The 20,300-nt window shown below is 34.7% G+C and overlaps 1 protein-coding gene across 2 annotated transcripts in view; it reads left to right on the top strand.

Moving 5' to 3' along the window:
* Positions 1-20,300, top strand: part of LOC149782797 (CD109 antigen-like) — a 642,407-nt gene that overhangs the window by 208,121 nt on the left and 413,986 nt on the right. For both annotated transcript variants that reach the window (XM_089934311.1, XM_089934312.1), the window contains exon 14: positions 14,859-14,978. In XM_089934311.1, coding sequence (XP_089790437.1) covers positions 14,859-14,978 — 120 coding nt within the window. The remainder of the gene's footprint in view (positions 1-14,858; positions 14,979-20,300) is intronic.

The following is a 20,300-nucleotide window of genomic DNA, read 5'->3' on the forward strand; positions in this document are numbered from 1 at the left end:
ATTTTGTAATACTTTAAAACCCCTCATATGGTCGTGTTTCAGGTCAAAAACACAATTTTCTGTAATCTTGGAAAATAGAAAACAAAAAAAAAACACTTTCAGTATATGCCCGTTACATGTAGCATATATAAAAAGTAAACAGACATGAGTGAAGATGATGTAAAACTATCCCTTGTGCAGTTTAAATAGCAGCAATTAAAGGCAAAGAGGTCAGGTATAAACCACCATTTCACATATTACTTAATTGGCTGGCAATAGCTAGTGAGATGTCTTGAAGACTGCAGTGAGTGAGCCCATTGTGTTCATATGCATAGGTACAATGGAACAACCAAATATAGGTAAACCAAAGAGATGTTAGATACATACAAGTTATTACATATAATTGCTGTGCTGGGTGTGTGTGTGAAGTACAATTAATTCTTTGGACATACTGCAAACATATCTACATATGTCAGCTTGGTTCTGACTAGGATTTGCTTGGAGAATCCAGCAGAGAAGTCTGAACACCAGTACCATCCAGTCTAGAGTGTGTGTAGTGATGAACACTAATGACACTTACGTTACCTTCAAACCCCATATTGAACCCTATTGCGATTTTATTTGAATTGTAGCAATTGCAACGTTGTGTGACATAATGTTAAAAAAAGGGGAAATTTTGGGCATATGGAGCTCAGGCTTGTGGAATTTAAGTCACATCTTGTGATTTTTTTTAAAAGTCACCAACCATGGGCCTGTGTCTAAAATAATTTGTCTTTGAGCACTGAACAGATACATATATAGTGGTCTCAGATCCAAGGCAGACCGGTCTGAACTACACACAGACAGGTGAACCTTTGCAAAAAGTAGGATAAGGTGGGCATTTGGAGTAAAGAATGGTCTCGATACGAAAATGATGGGTCCGTTAAGCAAAAAAAAAGAAGAAAAAAGATCCACCTTTTACCCTTTTGCTCATGAGCGAGCAAAATAACCATGGAAAATGATGTTTCTAACACAACTAGGCTTCAGGCTAATGGAAAATCTGTTGAAAGTCGATATTAGGATATATTCAGAAATAGCCCCCAAAATGTGTTTCCTACTCACATTTCAGGTGAAAATGACAAAAACCTTTAGGAGTTAATGAGTTAACCAAACACTTGGTGTTATACCCTAATCAATCAGGCTTTAGACAGAAACATTCATGTGAGACTGCCTTGATTTCCGTAACTGATAAATAGCTTCAAGCGCTTGATCAACTTGGTAAATAACAGGATCTGTATTTGTAGATTTCAGAAAAGCTTTAGATGTGGTTGATCATGAAATCCTTTTGAAGAAACTGAAAATTTACCAGTGTGATGAAAGCATAATTAGGTCGTTTACTTCATGCTTAAGTGAGAGAACACAGCATGTTTATATAAATGATGTTCAGAACCTGGAAGAATTAGATATGGAGTACCACAAGGCTCAGTTCTAGGTTCCTTGCTGTTTATATTATATATTAATGACCTACCACTTTTACTAGGGGACTCAATTGCATCTACAGATCTCCACACAGATGACACAACATTGTCATTCATCAAAAACACAAAGCATGAACTGGAAATTTCTCTACAAGATACCCTAAACAAATTGGACAACTGGTGATAACTACTGTTAAAACTAAAATATTACTTATCTCAACATGGCAAAGAAACAATAATCTTTAAAGTGATGGAAACTATGTCTCACATGGAAGGATGAAAATTTGCAAATGGTCTGTAATGATAAACCACTTCGTGTTTTGACAGATAATAACCTATCATGGACTAAACAAATCAGACATATCAATAAAAAAGTTAATTCAAGTTTATGGCTTTTCAGTAGGATAATAATAATAAAAATAATAATAATAATAATGATAATAATAATAATAATAATAATGATAATAATAATAATAATAATAATAATAATAATGATAATAATAATAATAATAGTAATAATAATAATAAAGACTGTATTTAGAGAAGGTAACTCAGTTAGTTACAGAACTAATCTACCTTGAGATCTTCTATATGTTATGTACAATATATACAGTATATACAACATGATGTGAAGAATTTGGCTTGACACTAAATAACTAAGTGATTTTAAAAATAAAAGGTTCAAGCCTGGAACATATGCACTAGACATTTTCTCCCTGAAAAGCACAGAAAACTATTTTATAACATGCAACCATATTTAGACTACTGTAATACAGTGTGGAGAAATTCAAATGATAAAAACATAGCAAAGCTAGCACATCTTCAAAAAAGAGCATTTGGGCTAATATCAATCCTGAAAGAAAGCAAGGAAAATTTAGCTGGTTAGGTTAAACAACTACCTATTAAAGACCGAATCCAGTTGAGAAAAGGCAAATTAATGTACAGGATATCCAATAATAGTGTTCCTGAATATTTACAATCACTATTCCAGTATAGGTGGGGTCCCGAGTGGTCTAAAACACTCTCCGTTACGGATCACTGCCATCTCACCTCAGTCTGTGTGGGTTCGAGTCTAGGATTCAGCCAATGTGGGTATGTGAGAAAGCTTGCCAGTGGCTTCTCATGGGTTGGTGGGTTTTCGCGGGGTATTCCTGGGTTCTTCCTCCACCATTTATACTGGCCGCCATGCATAGCATTTTGTGTGCTGAAAAATGGCGTTAAACCCGACAACAACAACAACAACAACAACCAGTATAGGCTACCTGGTAATACTTTCCACATGTGATCGATGTCTACCAAACAGTATAAAACTCCCAAACCAAATAAGGAATTATTCAAAAAACGTTTCCAATCCTCTGGAACTTTGCTCTGGAATTGTATTCCAGTTGAAATTGGAAATTCCCACTCTATTTCTTTATTCCAAACCCAATATGTCCAGTGGTTTCAGAGATGCAATTAAAATAAATAAATTCCTTTGTATGAGGGCCTCAGGGTAGATTAGTTCTTAGATAATTGTGTTACCCTCTTTAAAAATAGCCATTATTATTATTATTTTTATTAAAAAAATCTCATATAGCAACATAAGATCTCTCCTACTCTGAGAACACACCATATAAAACATTCTGAGAGAGACAGACACACACATGCACACAAAGTCAAGCTATTTGGTATTATGCTAGAAACTATAGTTTGATCACAAAGCATGGTTCATTTTATCCTATCTGTAGGCCGGTTAATTTTCAGGTCAGCATCATTAAATGTAGCTTAAAGTACCTAATTAGTAAATGTAGCTTAAAGTACCTAATTAGTAAATGTAATTACATCATGTGAAATGAATTGGATATTATTAGCTACAAGTAATGACACTAACCTGAAAATTTACAGACCTACAGATAGGATAAAATTTGATATGCTGTGTGGAAAGAACTATGACAGAAAACACTATTCCAGGCATACAGACTGTACACTTCACTGACTACAAAAATAAAAAAAACCAAACTATCTGAAGAGCTTCTACAAAGATCGAAACAAAAAGAAATGTGTTATATCAGACCTGCCTTCTTCAAAACTTTGTTATATACCTGCAAACAGTGATAGTTGAATCAAAAATTTTCAACAAATGAAAATTTGTGCACTTACCAATCAGAGTGGTTCATTTATCAGTCCACACACTGTTCCACAAGAAAATTTGCGTGTAACGTATCATTCATTGCCCTTGTAATAGCAACATTTGCCATATTAAATCCATGAAAGAAAATATTAATTTTCAAGAATATGATGAAATAGAAATCTGATCCTTCACTAGACACTTAAAACTATGTTATTCTGTAAGTAGTAGTTTAATGTATTGTACTGTTGCCTACCATAGAACTTTTTCCAAATTAGATCTTATTATTTTAAATGTTATCCATATAAAAGATACTAATTACTTACTGTTATCTTTCATATGACACCCATCAATTAAATGTGATAAATACAGTAATAATATGTTTATGTTTTCTCATGTGTCAAACTTATTTACTTAGGTTGACAGGTCGCCCCATTGCGCTCATTAACATATGCATATAAATGCGCAGTACTGTCTTTTGAACTACAAGAACACATGGCTTGAGGTGCTCATTGTGCATTACTTCCAACACAACAATTATAACTGTTTTCTTGATTTGTTTGCCTTTTCTAAGAACAGCATATATAGCTAGATTCTACTTAGATAATTATTCCAATTTTCATTAAAAAAAAGAGGTACTAGACCTGATGACCTTTATATAGAGTGAGAAGCAGTAATAATACCAGATGAAGAATGCTGTGTTTGGAATCTGTTGAATAATACTGTGTTTGGAATCTGTTGAATAATACTGTGTTTGGAATCTATTGAATAATACTGTGTTTGGAATCAGTTGAATAATACTGTGTTTGGAATCTGTTGAATAATACAGTGTTTGGAATCTGTTGAATAATACTGTGTTTGGAATCTGTTGAATAATACTGTGTTTGGAATCTGTTGAATAATACTGTGTTTGGAATCTGTTGAATAATACTGTGTTTTGAATCTGTTGAATAATGCTGTGTTTTGAATCTGTTGAATAATACTGTGTTTTGAATCTGTTGAATAATGCTGTGTTTGGAATCTGTTGAATAATACTGTGTTTGGAATCTGTTGAATAATACTGTGTTTGGAATCTGTTGAATAATACTGTGTTTGGAATCTGTTGAATAATACTGTGTTTGGAATCTGTTGAATAATACTGTGTTTTGAATCTGTTGAATAATGCTGTGTTTTGAATCTGTTGAATAATACTGTGTTTTGAATCTGTTGAATAATGCTGTGTTTGGAATCTGTTGAATAATACTGTGTTTGGAATCTGTTGAATAATACTGTGTTTGGAATCTGTTGAATAATACTGTGTTTGGAATCTGTTGAATAATACTGTGTTTGGAATCTGTTGAATAATGCTGTGTTTGGAATCTGTTGAATAATACTGTGTTTGGAATCTGTTGAATAATACTGTGTTTTGAATCTGTTAACTAAATTGCAAACATGCATGGTTATTTTAATTTAATTGGAAAACATTGGGTGAAAAAAATAATCTGCCGGTGTTGTATCAAGACAAGGAAATCCCAGTCAAGAAATTATTTTTTTTGTGTCTCCTCCCTGAATGCATATTGTACATGCTTGAATATGGTTGATGTCTAAGTATGGAAAGGTTTGTGTTAATTTTACATTTTTTGTCAACCTACATTCATTGGAAAGTGTAACATAGCAACTGCTTTAATGATAACATCATCATCATTAAAAGTTTGTTAAGGTTTTAGTTTGAATCATTATGAATGTACAAGTTTTGTTTTATATTTGCTTATATTTTCTAACAAATCAAATTGATTGATTTTCTTCATACTTGGGATGAATCCTTATGAAACTTTGTTCTATGAGATTCTGGCTTGCCCTTTTTCATCGGGGTCAGGGTCACAGTAATAGAAAGTTGGCATTATTGTTTTAGTTAAAAAATTACATTTGCTATTTTCTACATTTTCATTATACTTGACTGAACCATTATGAAGCTAAGACATTTCTTTGACATGCTTGCTGATCCCTTTGACATTGGGATCAAGATTCCAGTCAGAAGATTTGCATTAAGGTTTTTGTTCAAGTTGTTTTGTTCATTTATATTTACTAAAACCTTGATCGATTTTCTTCATACTTTGAAGATCCCGTATGAAGCTGAAACAATTTATTCGGTGACATGTTTGCTCAGGCCATTGACATTGGAGTCAGAGTCACACACTTTGCAGAATGTTTTTTTTTTTATGGTGGACTTGCCATGCAGACATTTCATTTTTGTCTTTATGTTGGAGAGGAGGAATAAAAATAGCACTTCTGTTTGTTCTTAAAGCTGAATTTTTTTACTAAGGAATAGACACCTTTTTTTAGAGTGCAGAAATGTAGAGGGTCTGCACCAATTACCAGATAATTGTTAATTGTTCTAAATTTTTTGTAGCTTTGTTGGCTGGTGACTGAAAATATACCTCACTTTACATGCTAATGTTTTCGTCAAATAGACTGATGTACTGTACGGAGTCAAGAACAAATAATGATCATATAGTAACAGGTTCCAAATAGCAGATCATCCTAAAAGGTTTAAAAGTATGATTCTGAAATCATATTAATGAGGCACTTGTTATTAAATTTACTCTGTAGATGTACAGAGTTCTGGATACCTGATAAATGATAAAGTTAAGAAATAAGTTTTTCTGCATTTATCCTTGATTGATTTTGAATGATTGACACCTTTCATTGTATTTATGCAGGATTGATTTTTTGTGGCTTACAAATTTGGTTGGACCTGCTTGTTTGATAGATATGAAGTAATGTCTTCACTGAAAGAAGAGTAAATTTTCAGAAACCGATTTTTTAAGGCTGCAAGGAAATAGCATTACCGTAGACCTGTTCTTTGGGAGTAAATTGGAATGGTGCCAATTCTGTAGGATTTTTTTGTTGGAGTGAGGTTTGTGCATGTACTGACAATTCTTAATTTAAGGCTTTCATTAGTCATCACAGCTGACACATTCTAATCAATAGACAGACTATGATGTTGATAAATTATACCTTTTGTTTTCTTGAAATTGAGGAAATGTCCTTGAGCTGTAGTTTGGCACACATTATTATAAAGCGACAGATCTCTTCTTTGGCTGTTAGCTACATTTTTTTGCCTTACAAATGACAAATGCCTGATAAGTAGGGTATTTGTTTAGGCTCTTTCAGATGTCAAGTTACCAGTCACAAGCTTGGGAGTAAAATTTTGGAGATAAAATTATATATCCTGGAGATTGTCAAATGATGCTGGAAAGTTAACTAAAAGTATGTGCCACAGAAAATTATTTCTTTAGGTTCTTTCAGATGTCAAGTTACCAGTCACAAGCTTGGAAGTAAAGTATTGGAGATAAAATTATATATCCTGGAGATTGTCAAATGATGCTGGAAAGTTAACTAAAAGTGTGTGACACTGAAAATTGTCCATGGTACTGATGGATAGCACAAGCATATGCCACGGAAAATTATCCCCTTACTGGCAGATAGCAAAAGCATACTTCACTGACGGTTGTACCCTCCGACTTGTAGCAGAAAAATGTTATTGATAATTGTCTCCACTGACAAATAGCAAAAGCAGATACTGGTATCACTAACATTCGTCCCCTGATAGTCTGATAGTACCAGCTTCAATGACTGAATTTATTTTCATGGGTTTACATTTTACATTTTTGTGGTTTTGAAAGAAATGACATTTGAATTAATTTCAGTTATGGGGATGGGGTCCTGTCATTTCCATGTGAAGGTCCATCTTTGCTGAGTTGTGCAATAATGGTGTGTAGTAAATACAAAAGCCATGAAAAATGGTACCCCACGAATATAAGGGAATTAGAATTACAGTACAGGGTATGTACTAATTTGAATATGACATACAATATATCAGACTGAAGCTCTTGACTGAATTTAAAAGAAATCAGAAGCTAGTGTTGGTGAAAAAGCTCTTGCCTTATGTATTGTCCAAGTTGTCTTAGATTTTTTATAAAGTTTTGGGGTGTATGAATAGTCCTTAGTACCAACACTTTTCAAGTTTTTAAGTAGAAAAACATTTTTGTTCAAAACTTACAAGACCAATACAATTTTAATTTGTATCACCAGGTTCATGAACAATTTGGGGGATATATAAAATGTGTTGTGAGTATGGTACTTTGTAGTCAGTATGGTACTTTGCATAGAACTTTGCAACCAGCATGGTACTTTGTAGTCAGTATGGTACTTTGCATAGAACTTTGCAACCAGCATGGTACTTTGTAATCAGTATGGTACTTTGCATAGTACTTTGCAACCAGCATGGTACCTTGTAGTCAGTATGGTACTTTGCATAGTACTTTGCAACCAGCACGGTACTTTGCAGTCAGTATGGTACTTTGCATAGTACTTTGCAACTAGCATGGTACTTTTACCCATTTTATTGCTCTATATGTTATTAAATACATATTAAATGATTCAAAGTTTTCATCTGCTCCATTGTTTAAATGCAGAATTTATCTCCACCTGGAGTGCAAGAAATAAGCAGAAATAAGGGACACTTCTGGTGGATATGTAAAAGACTTGACAAATATGAGATAGATTGATCTTATCTCAGTTTAAAGTGTACAAATTATCAAAGAACATAGAGGAGGTGTGCTTTTTGGCGTGTGGGTTTTAATTACCTTTGCAGTGAAAGAGCACACTATAACAAACCTAGTTACTAGCAATCTTGCAATAACAAAACATGTATGATCTTAAGTTTGGTAGCATCATTACTGTTCAGGTTTTGTCAAATTCCTTGATTGCTTATTACAACTTACACCCTAGAAATGCAGTTTATTTATTTATTACAGATGATGGTGTTTTACACTAGCTACACCATTAAGTTAATATCATTTAATACATAATCTGTTGTTATTAAATAGCTCACTCCAGAGAAAAAATATGCTTAAGAGTAATTGTATGATGAGAAGTCATCATCCCATAGGGTGATTTTTTTTTAAAGATCCAGTGTCTGATAAATGACCCTGACCCTTGCACAATTCGCCAACTTTCTTTTCTGTTGCCACCATTATTACAGCAGTGAAAATTACTTGTTGAAGAAAATTTCTTTGTCTTCAAGTTGTACATTGTGAATTGAGCATTTTTACTGTGTACATCTTATTTACAGTGTGAAACTACTCTCATGTGAAGATATTATTCCTATTTTAAGTTCATGATGGTCTCTTCCACCAAAACCACCGGTGGTATTTTAGTATACCTCAAGTGACAAGGAGGCATATATGCCCTTAATCCCTGTTTGGATGTTGGAATGCCCTTTGCTAAGAAGCTTTTGCAGGGATTTCCCTCACAAGTTTGCCATATTCCTGGCAAAAAGAATATTTTGGCAGAGAGTCTGTCCAGGAGGGGCAAGATTGTTCTCATGGAATAGTCTTTGCAACAATCCATAGCCAATTCCCTGTTCAGAGACTGGGTGAGATCCTTGGTGGACTTGGTGATTAGGCTAAACGATAAGCTCCCCATTATCTTAGAGGATGGTCAGATGTGGGAGGTCATGGGTTCGATCACCGGCTGATTCATACCAAAGACTTATAAAAATGGTACTAACAGCTGCCTCGATTGGCACTCAGCATTAAGAGGTTAGTGTTAGGACTGTTTGGCCTGGCGTCAGGATAATGTGACTGCGGCATGATGCCCCAGTGTTAGACATCACTATAAACTGCCACACTGCAGACTTCGTAGCGAAATGACTGAAGAATTGTTAAAGCTATGTTAAAAATCCAAATTATAGACACACACACCTTGGAGGATGGTCCTTCTGTCATAGCACAGAGGCTCACTTCAGTACTACAGCCCATATATTCTCCACCATCTTATAAGACCTCTCAACTAGGACAAATTTTCATGTAAATAAGCCTAGTACATTGTTCTGTCCAGTTGATCTACACCAAGGTCCATGATGCCATGTAGAGAATCTTTTATGATTGGTGTATTAGGAAATGTGTGAATCTAGCTGTCGCTCTCTGAATGCAATGGCTGAATTTCCTCTCTTTCTTTTTGAAAAGAGATAATGTTTGGTTTCTGCTATTGGGGACTATAGGGCCACCCTGTCCAACACACTCAAACTTTTGAAATGTATGGCCATTGGAGCAATTTCTCATGTAGCCGACCTGAATAGTTTTTTTGAGCTGCAAAGGCCAGGCTCTCTTGCTAATGTCTAGATGGTGTATTTTGTGTCACTGTCTTGTGGTCTCTAACTAAACCCCATTTGAACCTTTTGGTGAATCTTCTTTCAAGAATCTTGTGCTGAATAATGTTTTCTTGCTTTCCTTAACATCTCTAAGATGAAGGAGCAAGAGTCATAGAATCAGACTGTCTCTGGTTCAGCCAAAATTATGAGTTTTCCTCCTTTACCAGCCAGATTTCTTAGATGAAGACCAGCTTGCATCATTTGCTCCACTCCTTATTGAGATCCCCAGTCTGAGTTATTTCTGTGCTGGGAATGATCAAAATCGGACTTTTATGCTCAGTTACACTTTTAAGTGGCAGCTTCTAAAGAGGAAGAAAGGGTAGGAAGTGTCTTTTCCTCACCATAGGAGCTTGACTGATAATTTTAATTCCACCACTTCAGGGTGGATTGCTACAACTATCAAGAATACTTGTGAATCCCTTATTGAGAGGGATCTCTCATTCATAAAGATCAAAGCTCATTGCTGTCTCATGGATCTCTCTGACTCATTCGTCTTTGGATTATGTGAAGAAAGGCACATTTTGGCAATCTCACATGACCATCACTTTTTACCTTCATTTGTTTTCTCATCCAAGCAAAGGCATATTTTCTTCTGTGTGTGTTTGTGTGGGAACTTAGTTGAATGAAATAATACATGTTGCTATTGTTTTCCTAATATACACTGATGTCCTAATACACACTGCCGTCCTATGTCCTGCAAAAGATTGAGGGCTAATATGCATTGGCCAGGATCATAGATTAAATATTGAATCTTTCTAGAAAGTCACCCTATGGGAGGATGAATTCTCATAATATTGTTCATGGTGTTTTCTCGTTGGGAAAGAGTAAGGTATGCAATAGCATTAGGTAAGTATTACATCATTAAAATTGGTATACCCCTCCTCCCTCCATTAGCCCCCTATTCAGTTATTTTTTGATTACTTCATGTGGTAAATAATTGATTGATTCATGTGGAAAAGATTTGTTCTTTTGATTTATTCCATTTATTCAACTTAATTTAGATTATAGGTTGAGCATCTGTTTAAATTTTTAAATGTATTATCTAATTGATCTAGTCAACAGTGATTATTGGTTACTGTATTTGCATTTGATTCTGATTTATACCAGTTTATTGTTTTATCTACTCTGTTCTATTCTTTTTTTATTTCCCTGCAATACCTGTTTGAGTTCTCTACCATCTGTCATTACCATACTGTGTAAGCTTGCTTGCATTTGGAAAGGGAAGGAATCCTGTTGATTTCAGGCTCAAAGTCAAAAGATCAAAGTCGCAGAAACTGGAAAAGGAAATCTGTTTCCAGATAACTTGAGTTGTTTACCAGATACCTTCACCAAACTTGCCAAATTCATTAAATTTAAGATAAAATATACACTTATTGCTTTTGGGGTCAACAGTTTCAAGGTCTCATTTATAGTGACTCTTGGAATTAAAATGCTTCTGCACAGTATCTGGAATTCTTTATCACCTACATTGATCAAACTTTATTGATGACTTGCAATTTAGGGAAACCATAAATATATATATATATATATATATATATATATATATATATATATATATATATATATATATATATATATATAGGGGTCCAAGGTAGAATATACAGAGGCTGAAAGAAGAAACATAGTTTTGGCAAATTGTCTTGAGTTTTGTGCATTAAAAACATTATGGATGGCTTGCATTTATGACAAGGAAAACACGTATTGAGTATAGAGTCAAAAGATCAAGTATCTAACAAGTGAAAGAGGGTTTTACATAAAAGAAGTGAAATACTACTATTTGCCACTTTTTACAATACTCCGATTGGAGATGAGAGTGAGGGGAAGGAATTCCACTCCTTGCTAACTTAAAAGTTTTAGAATTGAGCAAAATCAATGTTGTATAGGATTTTCCCACAGATTTTTAAGTTTTAGAATTGAGCAAAATTAATGTTGTATAGGATTTTCCCACAGATTTTGAAGTTTTAGAATTGAGCAAAATCAATGTTGTATAGGATTTTCCCACAGATTTTTAAGTTTCAGAATTGAGCAAAATCAATGTTGTATAGGATTTTCCCACAGATTTTTAAGTTTTAGAATTGAGCAAAATCAATGTTGTATAGGATTTTCCCACAGATTTTTAAGTTTTGGAATAGACTCTTATTATTATCCATGCTTCATTATATATTTGTCAGATTCCTAGCTTAACAATGAGTTTATTAGAATACATCATTTACATTGATGAGTTGTGTATGAAAAAATGTTGAAATAAGTCTGCATAAAATGGTGTATGGTATAATACAGTGCCTTTAGTAATACCTTTGTCTTAGAGCAGGAACAAGTTAACCTTGGTTTTAGATCTAATAGTTTCAGGAAAGATCTAATTATACTTAACTGTCCTAACAATAACTGCTCCAAGATCTAATTATACTTACTGTCCTAACAATAACTGCACCAAGATAATAATAATAATAATAATGAGGACTTCATATAGCGCCTAATCTTTAGAAGCTCTAAGCGCTTTACAATATTAGACAACACATATAAGATAAAAAAAACATATAATAATATTATTACAAAAACAAACACCATGAAATTAGAAAAACATTATACTTACTGTCCTAACAATAACTGCTCCAAGATCTAATTATACTTACTGTCCTAACAATAACTGCACCAAGATCTAATTATACTTACTGTCCTAACAATAACTGCTCCAAGATCTAATTATACTTACTATTCTAACAATAACTGCACCAAGATCTAATTATACTTACTGTCCTAACAATAACTGCACCAAGATCTAATTATACTTACTATTCTAACAATAACTGCACCAAGATCTAATTATACTTACTGTCCTAACAATAACTGCACCAAGATCTAATTATACTTACTATTCTAACAATAACTGCACCAAGATCTAATTATACTTACTATTCTAACAATAACTGCACCAAGATCTAATTATACTTACTATTCTAACAATAACTGCACCAAGATCTAATTATACTTACTATTCTAACAATAACTGCACCAAGATCTAATTATACTTACTATTCTAACAATAACTGCACCAAGATCTAATTATACTTACTATTCTAACAATAACTGCACCAAGATCTAATTATACTTACTATTCTAACAATAACTGCACCAAGATCTAATTATACTTACTGTCCTAACAATAACTGCTCCAAGATCTAATTATACATACTGTCCTAACAATAACTGCATCAAGATCTAATTATACTTACTATTCTAACAATAACTGCACCAAGATCTAATTATACATACTGTCCTAACAATAACTGCATCAAGATCTAATTATACATACTGTCCTAACAATAACTGCACCAAGATCTAATTATACATACTGTCCTAAAAAATAAGATAAAAAAGATAAAAAAACATATAATAATATTATTACAAAAACAAACACCATGAAATTAGAAAAACATTATACTTACTGTCCTAACAATAACTGCTCCAAGATCTAATTATACTTACTATTCTAACAATAACTGCACCAAGATCTAATTATACTTACTGTCCTAACAATAACTGCACCAAGATCTAATTATACTTACTGTCCTAACAATAACTGCACCAAGATCTAATTATACTTACTGTCCTAACAATAACTGCACCAAGATCTAATTATACTTACTATTCTAACAATAACTGCACCAAGATCTAATTATACTTACTGTCCTAACAATAACTGCACCAAGATCTAATTATACTTACTGTCCTAACAATAACTGCTCCAAGATCTAATTATACTTACTGTCCTAACAATAACTGCACCAGGATCTACTAAAAATATATTAAATATTTCTTTTTTAAGGGTGTCATGGATATTGTGAGACACTAATGTGTTGCTAGTCAAACTCATTTTGCAAAAGTTAACCACCATTAATACTGTCAGAAACAATACTGTTATTTAAAATTTACAGACATATTAATAATCAATTATTTGCTAATGCAATTACAGATTTTCACAAGAATTCAGAATCTATTGAAAAATTAGGGCAGATTGGGTGGTGGTGGTGGGGGTATTAGCAACCTATAGAATATTTTAACTAAGTGCTTCTTTAAGCAGATTTGTTGACATATTGCTTTAATAATGTCGGTGTCAGCAAAGTTTACTGTCCATCCCATCATTGTTTGAAAACTACCCATGCTCTCTGCTTATTCAAAGAATTTGATCAGCCTGATGCTTGAATGATAGATATTTTGTATATGGAAAACAAAAATTCAAAGTGCCTTAGTGATCTGGAAGTTCAGAAAAATGTAGGGTACAGCTTATTTCTATGATGAGCAACCTCACTAAATATTTCAGAACTTAACAAATCTTGATGACATAAATATGAAGACCCAAAACATGCATGGTAATTTGGAAAAAAATGCGTTTTAATTTAAACTTGAAGACATGGTGATAGTGTGAAAGGCACCAGCTTAATGTATATATATATATATATATATATATATATATATATATATATATATATATATATATATATATATATCTCCATATTAAAAAGATGGTAAATGTATAAACATTTATTGGTCATTACCATTGCATGCCATTGTTGTTTTGTTGCAAATTTGAGCCTCAGTCTGTCTCATCAACTTGCAATGGAGAATATTTAAAAAAATTACCAGTTTATCTGAATGTTTTATGTAAGCTATTAAATAAACTTACAGGCACTAAGTAACATCAGGAGTATCAAAGTAAAGGAAATATACTTTACCAAGGATATCGGATATGTGATCTTGTGCTTTTGTGGCAATAATCTTTATTGAAACTTGGAACAAGATGGTTACATATCCCAGATAGTAGTTGTGTTAATTGCTTTACTGTACATAGAAAAATATAATTTACTTACTTGGTTGTATACTCTTGGGTTGATAACAATCCTTCTGATCTGAAGTAAAATCTCTAGACCAAATTTTGTAAATCTCCAGATTTCACTATCTTGACCATCACAAGCAAAATGCAGTTTTCTTTTCTTTTGTTGCCTAAATTTGCTAATTTATTGCTTGAACTTGAATCTGTACTGAAGATTCAGTAATACATTTGCATAGGGACAGTGAGTATTATGAGTTATCATATGATGGCATCAATTTTTTTTTAAAGGTGGATATTAGGAAGACAGATGGCTCGCTTGGTGGTTCCAGCACCTTTTCCCCCATATCAGTGGAGAGTAAGCTGGGTGGATCCTTGAAAGTGGCCCTGTATGATCCAGTTACTCAACAGGTGGGTGACTTTCAGTAGTTAAGATTTTAGGCAGGTATCACTTGAAGTGGATTGTTTTAAACATTTGAATGGTCTTCAGGTTAGTGTATTGATCTATCTAACAACTTAACTCTCTCTTTCTATTATCATTCAACCATACCCATAAGAATTGACTACTATGAGCTGGTGGCTTATTCACTTTCTGGGCTGAAAGAAAACCTTTGTTGTGGTGATAGTGTCATGCCTACTGCTTGGATTAAGACAAGAGGAATCTTTTTACTTGGGCAAGGTCTGTATCTGGAGCCTCACTGCCAACCTTTAGGCCACAAAATAAACCTCACTGCCAACCTCTAGGCCACAAAATAAACCTCACTGGCAACCTCTAGGCCACAAAATAAACCTCACTGCCAACCTCTTGGCCACATCATATTCATTAATCAGCTTCCTGTGTGAAGCTTTTAATGCTAGTAACATGAAAGCTGCTGCTTTTGCACAGGTGATTCTTTGAGACAGTAAATATCCGGACTATATGATGAGAATTCACACTCTGATTGGAAAGTTCTAGAATTCCATAACACCCCTGGTTCAGCCTGTAACTACCTTGCCCGTGCACACTATTCTTCATTCTTAGTCCAGTTGCTGACATTACTTCAGCACTGAAGAGATACTGCCTTCACTTTGATTGTTAACATCAAAGTTTGAGATTTTCTTTATGTACATTTTGATCTTGTAAAATTACCCTTGATTAAGCATCTTTTTTTTTGTAATTTAGATCTCAATAGCTATTTGCAGTTTTTAGTTGTATTGATCATAGAGAAGAGCTGATGGGATTCTATGTTGTTCTTTGTCTGTCCATTAGCACAAGTTTGTTAGTGCCACTTGTTGTAATCTACTTGCTTGAAACTTGACATACGCATTCATCTCATGGCTGCTTTTGTCCTAAATGAAAATGGGACTGTTCAGACAACCAATATGGCCATCACATTGGCCGTCTTGGAGATCTTGTTATTCCTACTCCAGAATGGATAGTCATAACAGCGTGGGATTTTCACTTCAAGACTTCCTATGATGTCTGGTTGTCCTAAATGAAAATTGTGCCAATGGGGTTTTGTATGTTCTGTATGGCCAACATATTGGTCATGTTCAAAATATTGTTTTTGCTACTTCTCTTACATGGATAGCAGTGTGAGCAGTAGTTTTTTTATTTTTATGAAAGATGTATTATGATGTCTTGCTGGTCCTAAACAAAAATGGTAACAATCTGACATCCATTATGTCCACCATTGCTGCCATCTTAAAAGTCTTGTTATCACAACTGGACTTGAACACAGCCATATTGACTTAGGGTTTTCCCCAGAAGACTTCTTGTGATGTCCAGTTGGTCTTAAATAAAAATGTTGCAGATCAGACGTCCAATATGGCCACCACAGCAGCCAGCTTGAAAATATTATTGTTTGAATGAAAAGTCATGACTCCTTCTGAATGGATGAATATTATGATGTTGGCTTCCAAATCCTAAATGAAAATGGCACAAATCATACATCCAATATGGCTGCCATGACAACTGTCTTAAAAATTTTGTTGGCACTACTCCCCTTGATTAAAAACCTAAAAGCCTATTTACTTTGTCCTAAATGAAAATGGTACCAAGCATCAAGCTGACATCTAGCACCCCAACATCTAAGGGTTGTGCTCTACAAATTTGTTCTTTCCAAAGCATTTACTTTTTAAAGAAAAAGAATTTCCCAGGTTTCCCTCACTGGTTATCCTGACTCATTGAAAAAGATATTGTATATCATAGGCAACGATAATTTAACTTTTAATTCCCTTTATTTTTCTTGTATAATTGACTGATGCAATTTGGGTTATTGAGTACCTTATGTGCATCTATGCCAAGAAAACTAATTGCTCAGCTTGGTAATTTTTACTTCTTGGAAATCAAAGGTAAATTGTTATAAAAGAAACAGAAAATGAGCGAATAACTTTTTCACTTTTATATATATATATATATATATATATATATATATATATATAAAGATTTGTAAGTTTTCATTGCACTTGCAGAGGCTGGTATTGCCTACTCTGACAAACTTTGTTTTCTCTAATTTAAAAACTGCTAAACTTAATTTACTTTGGACTAATTTAGTCTGATTTTTCAAGCACATGGAAGCAGCAGTTGTGCTCAGCTTAGTTCATACATGATTTCCACAACTACAGCATGTAAAGAAATTTGTGCAACAGTATATGGAAGTAGCATAGAAGTTTGCAAATGTCTCTCCATTGTGCATGTTGCAAATGAAGACATCTTCACCTAACACCAGTCACTCTGTCAGAAGGTCATAATATCTGTAGAGTGCAACCTAATTTAAAAGCCTTGTTATTGCTGAAGAATATCAGAAATGGTTTCAACATTTGACACATGAAAGGAAGAAATGGTTTTGAATTCCTGGAAATTCTTTTCACCTAGTGGAGTTTCAGTTCCTTAGAGGGATTCATTTTTTGGTTATGTTTTGTATAGCCTTGTGATTAGGGTCTTAACCCACAGAGGTTTAAGTGTAACTATTATTGTTTGAGAATTATTTCTAGTTCTGGGTAAGTATTTTGTTAACCCTTTACCTCATAGAGCATAGTGACAAAGTGCAGCTCGCTATACATAGAACACCTGTTACCTAGTCGACCGCATACGCATAGCTTGCCTGTGAACTATTAAGCAATGTAGTGTATGTTATGTTTAACAGCAATTTTAACCATTTTACATTTTTGGTACACATCTATTACATGTGGAACAATTTAAGAGTAAAGGCCGATTGTTATAGCTGTGTAATTATTTATCACGGAAGAAATTGTTATGTGCTTTAAAATCTGGAGAGAATTCATTCACCGTCATGTCAGTGAGGCCGTGTGACCAACCATAGAGCTGCCATTTCTCATACTCGAAATTTACAAGTTTTTCATCTGTGTCTACATCACTAAGTCATCTAAATTTGATAATTTATAAAAACTAATTGCAGCCTATATCAATATCAGAGCCTTTACCTAGGTTATTGAATCTTTCCTAGTTGTGATTCTAATCATGAAAACTTCGTAAGTACAGAATGAAATCCGCGACTGCCATTTTGGAGAGTGGAGATTACGACCCAGTTACTTTAAATAGCAGACATCGACCAGTACATAAACAGTGACCACGTGATCTGACGTAATTGTCATTCACAGAAATGAATTTAGTATCTAATAAAGGGTTTTCCCCAAAGGTGGCGCTACGAAAACCGGCTTAAAATGGCTGATGTTTACAGCAGACGTCAAAAGGCACTTCTGTGGGACTTTTGTAGAAGCATCAAAAGTCGCTTCGATGCGACTTTTGTAGAGGCGTCCAAAGACGGTTGTATGAGGTAAAGGGTTAACCATATCCTTGCCAAAATTGGTATGTGAACCTGATTCTGTTTATTGTTTTATTACAGTTGTGAATCATAATAAATAATTCACATTCCTTTTAATGTGACTAGTGCGATTTTTGTCTCAGAAAAGTTGGTTGCAGGTTTTCTTTGATATTGTGTGTATAGTGATTGAACACTAGTTTCAGTTTCAGAAATTAGTACAAGATAGTATTGGTATAGTACAAGATAGTATTCATACCAAGAGTGTTTACCAGAGTCATCGGTTCATCTATTTACTTATGTCATCTACTTAAGGTCATTCAGTATCCCATTCTTATCATATGTCAATAATTGGTTGATCCACAATGGCTGATTAGAGTCCCTTAGATTAGATGTGTCTCACTGTTTGTCCATTGTGACCAGTCTGGGTCTTTTACCCAACTTAGAGAAATTGGAACTTACTCCATCTAAGGATTTCACCCCTGTGGGGATGAATTTTCTCACAAACAAAGGCTTGGTCAGTGTCATTTGGGACAGAGTATTCAAGATCCTTTACCTGTTGGAAGTCACTGTCACTTGGGACAGAGTAGTCAAGATCCTTTACCATGTTGGAGGTCAGTGTCGCCTGGGACATAGTAGTTAAGATCCTATACCTGTTGGAAGTCATTGTCACTTGGGACAGAGTAGTCAAGATCCTTTACCATGTTGGAGGTCAGTGTTGCTTGGGACAGAGTAGTCAAGATCCTTTACCTGTTGGAAGTCAGTGTCACTTGGGACAGAGTAGTCAAGATCCTTTACTTGTTGAAGGTCAGTGTTGCTTGGGACAGAGTAGTCAAGATCCATTACCTGTTGGAGGTCAGTGTCACTTGGGACAGAGTAGTCAAGATCCTTTACATGTTGGAGGATCTGAGAGCCAAGAGCATGTTGTCAGCTTGTCTTTTCATGTCTTCTGGGGACATGCAAGTCAACAGCAGACCTCCAGTTTCTTCTTTGGGTGAAGTAGAAACCACACTGGGACCCTCTGATTGCCCAGATTTCTCTAGGTCTGGATTTCCACCACTATATAATTTGGTTGACTAATTGTGACCATTTTCTGTCCCCAGGCATGCACCAGATGCCAAAGAACCATACTGATATCTGATAGGAGGCATGTCATATGAAGGGTGTGGTTCTCATATAGAGCTAGAAGGACTGATTCTGTAGGGTTTGTGGTCCTGGGAAGAAAAGGATCTCCATATTAATTTGGAAATTCAGGTAGTAAGTTGTCACTGTGTGATGGTTTCTGACGACAACACATCTGTGGTAGTTTGCCTCAGAAGACAAGGAGGTACATGTGCACCTTCTCTCATTATGGAGGTTTGGATCCTTCACTTGGCAGCCTTGGAAAGGAGTACCCTGTGAGTTTGCCAAATTCTTGGCAGAAAGAATATTTTGAGGGAAAGTTCATGAAGGAAGAGGAAGACAGTCCACACAGAATTGCATCTACTCCAGGCTGTAGCAGTTCCCTGTTCAGACTTTAGGGGACACCATTTTGGTGGACTTGGCTGTGATAGGTTAAACAAAAAGTTCTCTTTCATGATTCCCTTGTTGTGAGCCAGAGAGCATGGTCAGTGAATGCTTTCAGCCTGAAGTGGGTTCATCTATTTATTTATGCATTTCCACCCTTCAGGATGAAACGGTGGGTACTTAAGAAGGCAAGGAAGTCCACTGCTCAGCTCTTTTTGATAGGCCTTCTGTGGCACCAATGATCATGGCTCAATGATTGTCTTGACCTGCTGGTGGAACATTCCAGGACATTACCCTAGAGGAGGGATCATCTGTTGCGTCACAGAGGCTTTTGCCTACACAACCACCTGCAGATAATCCACCTTCAGACATGACTAATTTCTCTGCCTGGTCAAGTTTTCAAGCCAAGGTGCATTGTTCAGTTTAGATTATCTGCATCTAAGGTCAATGATGCCAAGTAGAG

This window comes from Sinohyriopsis cumingii, chromosome 15, assembly GCF_028554795.1.
Source record: "Sinohyriopsis cumingii isolate HCF-2022 chromosome 15, ASM2855479v2, whole genome shotgun sequence".
Taxonomy (NCBI): domain Eukaryota; kingdom Metazoa; phylum Mollusca; class Bivalvia; order Unionida; family Unionidae; genus Sinohyriopsis; species Sinohyriopsis cumingii.